The sequence below is a fragment of the Aptenodytes forsteri genome, unplaced genomic scaffold, assembly GCF_000699145.1.
Source record: "Aptenodytes forsteri isolate BGI_AS27 unplaced genomic scaffold, ASM69914v1 Scaffold2, whole genome shotgun sequence".
Classification (NCBI taxonomy): Eukaryota; Metazoa; Chordata; class Aves; order Sphenisciformes; family Spheniscidae; genus Aptenodytes; species Aptenodytes forsteri.
Genome location: NW_008795695.1, coordinates 9,722,558 through 9,731,327, shown reverse-complemented (window position 1 = coordinate 9,731,327; position 8,770 = coordinate 9,722,558). Strand labels below are relative to the sequence as shown.

General features: G+C 42.1%; 2 protein-coding genes across 3 annotated transcripts in view; one reads left to right on the top strand and one right to left on the bottom strand.

Moving 5' to 3' along the window:
• Window positions 1-4,867, top strand: part of DSCR3 (DSCR3 arrestin fold containing) — a 15,394-nt gene extending 10,527 nt beyond the window's left edge. For both annotated transcript variants that reach the window (XM_019473063.1, XM_019473062.1), the window contains 3 exons: window positions 2,185-2,335; window positions 2,664-2,816; window positions 4,518-4,867. In XM_019473063.1, the coding sequence (XP_019328608.1) occupies window positions 2,185-2,335; window positions 2,664-2,816; window positions 4,518-4,600 (387 nt within the window). In that variant the 3' untranslated portion in view covers window positions 4,601-4,867. The remainder of the gene's footprint in view (window positions 1-2,184; window positions 2,336-2,663; window positions 2,817-4,517) is intronic.
• Window positions 4,868-6,905: 2,038 nt separating this feature from the next.
• The window catches only part of TTC3 (tetratricopeptide repeat domain 3), a 66,775-nt gene continuing 64,910 nt past the window's right edge, over window positions 6,906-8,770 (bottom strand). The window contains exon 45 of the mRNA XM_009282984.2: window positions 6,906-8,201. Coding sequence (XP_009281259.1) covers window positions 8,091-8,201 — 111 coding nt within the window. The 3' untranslated portion in view covers window positions 6,906-8,090. The remainder of the gene's footprint in view (window positions 8,202-8,770) is intronic.

Here is an 8,770-nt window from a genome sequence, read left to right as displayed (position 1 = left end):
TGAGACTGCCTCATGGACAGGTAGAAAAAGTCACAGTTTTGATATATTCAAAATATTAAAACTAGCTCTGCTTTTGTCTGGAGGTCGTGAGTGAACTATCATTTCTGGTAGACTACTAGAAAACGCCTTCCCTCCTCAACCGCTCTTCCCATCTCTCTTCTCCCCTCTTCTCCCCTCTTCTCCCCTCTTCTCCCCTTTCTTTTTTTTTCCTCTCCCTATCTCAGAAAAATGTATGGGTCTGAAGTGACTGCCTCATGGACAGGTAGAAAAAGTCACAGTTTTGATATATTCAAAATATTAAAACTTCAAAACTGCTTGTCTGGAGGTCGTGAGTGAACTATCATTTCTGGTAGACTACTAGAAAACCGATTAGGAGGTTTGCAGTAGCCAAGCAAAGCACAAGGAGGTTAGATGAAAAACCAGGATAGATTTGCTTGTATGTTCTTGCTCCTCATTTTTGAGGGACTATGAAATAGATATGATGGGTCCTATGAGAGAAGACCTAGCTAGGATTAAAATATGAAGAGTACTGACAAGAGTAGTAAGGCTCTAGGGGAAATATACCTTTAAAAAAACAAGTCTGCTAGACTAGGATTGAGGAAAATGGCCTGGAGTTCTTGTTCCGCAAGTTCCTTTTATCTCTGTCTCTTAGGTTCCTGACCACTCTACTTCAGGGGATAGCTATATGATGATGTCCCTGTGAAGCAGGGAAGCAACTCTGTGTTTACTCATAGTGGTGATGAGAAGAACCTGCGAGGGATCATACAACAAAAAGCATTTTACTAATACGTTATTAGGGCTCAGTATTTCATAGGGTGGTTTTGTCAGGGATGTAACTTCTGTTATTTAAGTTTGGAGAAAATACCCAAGTGAGGTCACGTTTACTAAACACATGAAAATTCCTCTCTCTTTATTTCCCCCGAAGATTTGTTTTGAGTGCAATGGCTAAATTCTGCAGAGGTGTTGGGTATCTGAGTGAAACAGTCTAAACAATAGCTGAGGACAACTTTTCTGCCATTGCTGCTGGCAGCCAGGACTAAGAAGCAAAACAAACAGATTGGGAGAAAAAAAAAATTTGCGACAAGAGAGTTGGTTTGGAAGGAGGGAAAATCAGTTACCCGGGCAAGGGAATCCGACGGCACAGGCAAGCGTGAACAGATGGTTGGAAGGTAGGGGCTAACATCAAAGATGTCAGTAACAAAAAATCAAGGAGGGAGAGAAGAATAAGGCTTGCAAAAGAAGGGGAAGGTTAGAGCAGGATGCTCAAAGAGTTTGAAGAAAGTTGGATGGAGAAGATATGAGCTGAAGATGCGGGTAGAAAACTTGAGTGTTTCAGGATGCCTCCCGCCAGGACTTGAAATGTAATTGGAGCTTCTGGCATATGAGTTTCTCTGCTGGCAGAGAGTATCTGTGGTGCCTGCTGGCCTGAAAGAGGGGAGGGCAGGGGGAGCACAACCCCTGCTCTGGTCTGGTCTTTTATGGAAACTGGTTTATAGATTTATAGACTGTCGTCCTCGATCAGCTATTCTTACCGCTCCTTCCTTAAAAAGTAGGAACCATGCTTGCTCTTAAGAAAACTTTAGAAGTGTGATCCTTTATTCAAATTAAGCTCTTTATTAATTGCCCTTAATTGGTGTCTTGGTACATAAGCAGTATGCTACCTCTGGCATTAAATGAAGATTTTTAAATGCCTGTCCTCCCTCCCAATAGTGGCCATGAGAGAAGTTTAAAAAGGTGGGAAAATCACTGAAACGACAGACTATATTGTAATCCGTAACAAAATGGGACCAGAATGCAGTTCTCTAAAGCACCGCCAGCTGATTTAACTTGACTATCCTGTTAGTTCCTGCCAGCCTACCTCCTTCGCCATGTGGTTCCCGACTTCTGGATTAATTGTAATAGCCAAGTTTTGCCAGTTCATCCCAGGAAAAATGTTCCTGTGGATGGAACGAGTAGGGGGGATGCATGTCGGGGGGAGGGTGGTAAGAGGTATCTTAATGCATCCGCATAAGGATGCGTATTTAAAGAGTTATATTATTTAGGTTACTTGAGGCACTTCTGAACTTTTGAGTTCTTAACTTTCCAACTTTTTGGGATTTCCTGTCTACTTTGATAACTGTCTTTCTGTAAGGTGTTTTTTTCTTAGTCTGTTCTTACAGCTGTGTCTCCCCCCCCCCTTTTCAGAGAGCTTCACTTCCAAAATTTCTCATCAGAGGTCATCTCAGTTCTACAAACTGTATCATTACACAGCCGCTAACAGGGGAGCTGGTAGTGGAGAACGCAGAGGCTGCAGTCAAAAGTATCGAGCTGCAGTTAGTACGTGTGGAAACCTGTGGTAAGTTTCTCTGTAAACAGAATGCGTATAGGCTGCAGTAATTACCACTCGCGCTCCTTCAGCTTAAATGTGAAAGATTGTCAAGAGCCATACAATTAAAAAGACTTGCAAAAAATTGTTTTGCACTTTAGGTGCAACAGTCCAAACGTGAATTTAAGTAATCTCGGTGATCCTTAACTCGGAGTGCTAATGTGAAAACTTGCAGGCCAAAGGGCAAAATGTTTTGCCCCCCCAGCCCCGGTGTATCTTTGTTTTAAACTTTGGCCACCGCTTTCTCTTCTCCCTTTCCCTTCCTCTCCTCTCCCTCTGAATTTCCCACTTTCACCAGGGTGCGCGGAAGGTTACGCCAGAGATGCCACAGAGATACAGAATATTCAGATCGCTGATGGGGATGTCTGCAGGGGCCTACCAATTCCTATATACATGGTGTTCCCCAGGTTGTTCACCTGCCCTACCCTGGAAACAACAAACTTCAAAGTTGGTAAGTGCGTAGGACGTCATGCTGTGCTGGCGTCTTTCGTCTGAGATAAGTTTCTAGTTTCACTTTAGCTTCTGGCAGGTAACGGGATAATTTGCCGTCCGCACTGCAAGAAGAACGAAGGACATCCATCTGTTTCCCTGTAGAGGCTTCCTGAACAGGACTGCAGTCTGCTGTATTTCATATTGAGAAAATACAGCCCAAATACTTCTAACTAAAAACAGCTGTGCAACTATTAAGCTACTTTTGACTAATAGAATTATACGGTAAAGGGACAGGAGAAGCTGTGTAATGGCAGGTTTTTTTTTTTTCTGCCAAAAAATTACGTGTGATTAAACACTTGAGTAATAGCCCAAGAATAAAATGCCAAGATGACCCCTTCCTCCTTTTCACCACCAGCAAGAACCCCCCTTTCCATTTCCTCTCCTTTTTGTTTCCCATTCTCCTGCTGCACAGGCTCAGAAGCAGAAAAAGTAAGGTTAGGCTGTATGTGACTTTGCTTTTCTTTATCTACACCGGCTGCTTCTTCCTGCTTATTGTTGCCAAAATCCACCATTTTCATTAACAAACACCTGAAATTTAGGATTTTCCTCACTTGTTCAAATAATTACTGCAAAAATTCTCTTTGCTGGCCTGTTTTTCTTCCCTTCATTCTGCTGGGATCTGTTGGGGTGTTTTGTTTTGGGTTTTTTTGGTTTTTCTTATCGTATCAGATTGAAGCTACAAGTCCCCGCCTTTAGGATCCCTCCCAAACTGAAGTCCCTCCTACTTTTCTGCTGTGTATCTTGGACAAATGTGCACAACTAGTTTTTCAGCTTTGCCTACCTGTTTATCTGTTCCCCCAAGAGCATTTTTGCACCTGCTACGTACAGCGATTTTCCCCAAAATAATATTCTTCTCTACTTTTTGCCATTTCTAGCTAATAAATAGTAATTCACAGTGACAAATGGCTACCTTTAGTGAAGTATCTACTCTTTTTTATAAGAACAGTCTTTTATAAGATACATATAAGATATTTAGAATCTTCGTAACTGTATCTTATAAAAAAGGACAAGTATTTTCAGTTTATTTTGATCTCTGGTTCCCTTCCTTTATTAACTCCACCTGACTTTGTATTCTGTCCCCATTTAGGATTGGTTATAGATCTGACATTGATTTTGGTTTTGAGCAACACAATACAGTATTTAAAGAGTAGATTTTTCTCTTGAAAAATGGTTTTCATAGTTTGCAGGTATATTGTATTTTGGCGTTTAATGTCGTAAGGCCATACATAATGCAGGATTCCACGGCTGTGTTACATGCTGATGGCAGGGGAGGAGTCTTTTCCTTAACTCTTCCAGTTTGGTGCTTCTAAACAACGCATACGGGTGTGAGGCGTCTTTTCCCAAAACATTTTAATCTTAGATGTCTGAACTCTGCCTGTTGGCCAGATGTTGTAGTTTTTCAGCGATATGGAAATGAATCCTGAGGCATCCCACAGATTTGAACAAGCCAAGGCTCTCTAGGAACAGTCCAAGGTCTGGGATGCCTGGAGCACCTTGTTCATCCCTGCCACAGGGGAAAGCCCAGGGTACTGAAACGGCTTGGAAGAGCCCTGTGCAGTGCTGTGTCTGGGAGCAGGAACTGCCTGCCTCCCATCCTACTGCTACAATTCAGATTAATATGGAACTCCTTTTTTTTTTTTTTTTTTTCCCCTTCTTCCAGAGTTTGAAGTTAACGTTGTTGTCCTTCTGCATGATGATCATCTCATCACAGAGAACTTCCCACTGAAGCTCTGCAGGATGTAAATAGTCAGAGGAGAATTACTTAAGGATTTACTGAAAAAGGACAAAATTCTTCAGAGACAAAGTGAAATTTTATCCACATCTTACTTGAACTGAAAACACATTGCTTCCTTCTCCCTGCTGGTAGTTCTTGTGCTTTCAGTTCTCTGTAAACCTTGCTAAGACTTTGCCTGCCTTGCGATAGCCTACGTGGATGTATCTATCCAGACAGCCTTGTCAGGCATCTCTCTGACCTCAACCACCATGTTTCCCCCCATTTTTCTCAGACAAATCCTGAAGGAATGAACAACCACCATGTTTCCCCCCATTTTTCTCAAATCCTGAAGGAATGATTCTGTATATTGCTACAACTTCTGGAATATGTAGTAAGTTTCTCCCCTTATTTCATTTCGTAACACTTCTTCCTTCGAAGACTTCTTAACCTGAGTAAGTCTTGTTATACATGGTGTATATATGCTGGGGGGAGGGTATGGGACTTGTAATATAATACCGAATAGTGTCTTTGAAGGTGTAATAAATGGTGCTGCAACAACGCAAGGTGGTGGTGTGGGATGAACGTTGCAAGACGAATGTGAAATAACACCAAGGGTATTTTGGTCAAATTGGGAATATGCGTCTGTATTGGAGGAGTGCTTAGAACTGAAGTTGTTTTGCGTGTGGTTTTTCCCTGGGCTCTTCTCTGGATGAGAAAATCAATGCCCTTACTTTATCTTTGCGATTCGTGTAAAATAGCACTGAAAAAGAAGATCAGTCAAAAGTTTTTAGTTTGAGAATATACTTACTCTTTGCGTTATACCATCTTCCCTTTTATAAGACTTCTACAGCTCAGTTTTGATGGGAAAAAAATGTCTGTCATGTGACAAAGCACACCACTGAATTGCTGGGGACCAGCCTCTGCTGATGGTGGAAAAACTGCATTAAAAACTTCTGCGCTGTGGCACCTTGTGTCTTTAGGACATGACTTGTCATTATCTGAAGAACCGTTCCAAGGGAGACAGTCACTCTTTAATTAGGTGGGTTAACATTCTCACTTGTTTAACTTAACTTACTCCTTTCCTGGCATTTACACTTTAAGGTAAATACCTTAAAGGGTTAGTTCCTTTAAGATGTATAGTTACAATATAGGAAAACTATTTCAGCAAGACATAACCTTCCCAACACAAACAGGTTGTAGATTTTCATGTTGTTTTAAGTTAACAGAACAGCCACAATTTCATTCTAATTGTGAATTTTCCGTATACCGTTATGTGGGGTGCAGGCAGGTTAAGCATATAAAGTATGAGTGTAAAGATGACAACATGAACAGACACAATTAAGAAAACTGCCAAAAATAATTTCCTTTAGCTTTATCCAGCAGCATTGCCAAGTAGGAAAATGTAATTGGAGGTTTGGCCCTGGTTCTATATCATCTATATTTTAGGAGTAAACATCTGAAATTCTTATGTCAGTGTCTTAGAGCAGTCTTGGGGGGGGGGACAGTGGCGGAGATTTTCAATAACTTAACACTTCTCTAAGATCAGGAAATCGTACAGGATGATTTTTGGAAAACAAAAGCCCCTCTTTCTGGTCTACATGATGTTGTACGAGTGCCACCTGCTGCTCAAAGTGGCACTGTCACCGCCTACCTTCAGAAGTTATTTATTTGGAGAGGTGGACTGGTGTTCGTCCTGCCTCGGGCCCCAGCATCCAGAGTAGCTCGGCTCCCTTGGTGCGGAACTACAGCCTGCTCGACTGCCCCGCTCCCGGTACAGGAATGGTCCCTTTCCAAGGTGTGAACGAACTATCTCTGGAAATCACTAAAATCCTTCCAGCTTATGGGAGTCAGGGAAGAGAAGAGGAACACAGATCAAAAACCATCCTGTTTATTTGGGATCCTGCCTGTGCTGTGGGTACAAGAAAAACAAGATTGGCTGGTAGCACGCAAGCATATGTAAATACCAGTCCAGTGCTAAGGCCGGGCCCTGTTTCCACAGCCAGCTTACCCTTACTACCTCGAGGCACGCTGTGTTCGATTTGGAGAATGCTGTCCAATACGGCATGTGTGGGACTGCTTTGCCACTGCGTGGCAGGTCAAGGACACTGCTGTGCTGGAGAAGCGTCCCGAGTGCCAAGGACATAAGCTGCTTTTGTGAAAAGCTAAGGCGACGATGTATCTGTATCCCCCACCCCGAGAAAATAATGGAAGCTGAAAAGGATGCAAGTGCTGTACCTAATTCTTCAGGCAGCAAGGCGCCTTAGCTCTCTAGCATATAGTAGATTACTCACCAATACCTCAGGCTTAGCAAAAATATTACACAAAAAACCCACATCAGCTGCAGTAGTAACTTTATTTTTGATCCAAGTGCCAATTAATATACTGATTAATCACAGAATAGTTTAAAACTTCATCTGGAGGATACATATCACTTGGGGGAATAAACGAGCCCTAGAATTAGCTAACTTAATCTCATATAATCAATTTAATACTGCTTGTATCCAAACAACAGTCACACTCTATTTTCAGAGCAGTTAAGCTGTACACGCTCTAGTCCTGGTCTGTTGGCCATTTGAGACAAATTTTACAGTGATGAAGGAACTCTGGCAAGCTCAGACTTTTAAAGCAGTAGGATAACGAGTCTTTCAGCTGTTTGTATTCTGTACCTCACGCTGTTGATGAACATCCATGCACAGAATACAGATGCAGCGTTGCTTCGCCAAAAATAAAAATCCTGTAATTCTGATTTAAACAAGTCAGCTCTTCAACGATGAGGGAAATTCAAACTGTATTTTGAGATTAAAGAGTTGAGCCATGGTATTCCAACTCGATGATACGCAGAGAGAGTCACATGAATACTTAAAAATTCTTCCTTCAAAACATTACTAAAAGTCATTCTCGAAACGATGCAAGTTGTTAGCTATGGATTTATGCAGAGAAAGGAGCTGCAATTAGATGAGCCGCATCCATAATCGTCACAACAAGCCTGATTTGAATCCTGCAGTTAAATTGTAATTGTTTATTCCAGAGGAAGGTAATGTCTCGGCTGTTCCGAATTCTGCTAGTCTGTCATTCAGGTCACCTACTTGTTTGGTACTGGAATTTATTTTCAGTGTGGTGTAAGCTCTGAAGGAAAGCCCCCTCTTTACAGGAATTAGGCGCCATCCTTTGAGAAAAGTAGATACAGTAGAGCTTAAATAGCCCTTAGCCGAAAATCCCTACCCGTTTTGTGTGCTGCTGGTCTCTGAACTACATCGGCTTCGCACGCTTAGGCAACAGCCAGGGAAAGTGCTGGATCTTGGAGTATGCTAACTTGATTCTGCAGGTGCCGCGGCAGAACCGGCGTCTTGCAGCTTAATGCTAAGTGTCGAATACTGAATCGGTCTGAGTTCTACTACCGTTTTCAATAAATCCAGGGTTCTGTCTCTTTCTAGGCATCATGTTTCTGTTCCTTATCACAGCGGTTATTCTGCAGCCACTTTGCATCTTTTACTATAATGTGTTCAAACAAAACAGGGTTTAGGCATGTTTGTTCCGTGCAGGAAGCTCGGGGAAGTCTTCAGGTAACAGGGCATGAACGCGGCAGATAGGGCAGGTACTTGAATGTTGCTTAAGCCATGTTCTAATGCACTGCAAGAATAGGAAGATGTTGAGGAAACAAAGTCTGGTATAAAGAGTGCAGCTTAAGTATGTTAATAGTCATCGCTAATAGGTAAGCACTTTTCCAGCACGCTCTATCTTACTAAAATTTGCAGCTAGAAAACTGTTCTCCAGTTCTGACACTGTGCTGATCGATTTGCATTTGCGCCTATTCCGCAAGAACAAGTCAGCAGTAAACAAATAAGGTAATGGGAAAAAGTCACGGACAGAAATACCAAGTTATTCTAACATGATCCCGACTCTCTTACTAGATGAAGTTATACACGCAACTGCCATCAGGTGGCAAATGCAGGGTTTAGAGCGATAGCCCATTCTGGACGTATGCTGCAAACAAATCTGTGACTTGACTACCAAATTTATTCCCTGAAGAATAAGCTTAAATTCACTCTGATGAATTATCGTTTTAGTTAAAAATCTAAACCTGGAAACTTTCTGTCACAGTAAGACCGTATACATAGCAAGTCTTGGCGTACAAAGTATGTAAAGGAAAACTGTGCACTGTTCTTTAAGCACTGAAGGGCGGGGGGGGGGGGGGTGCT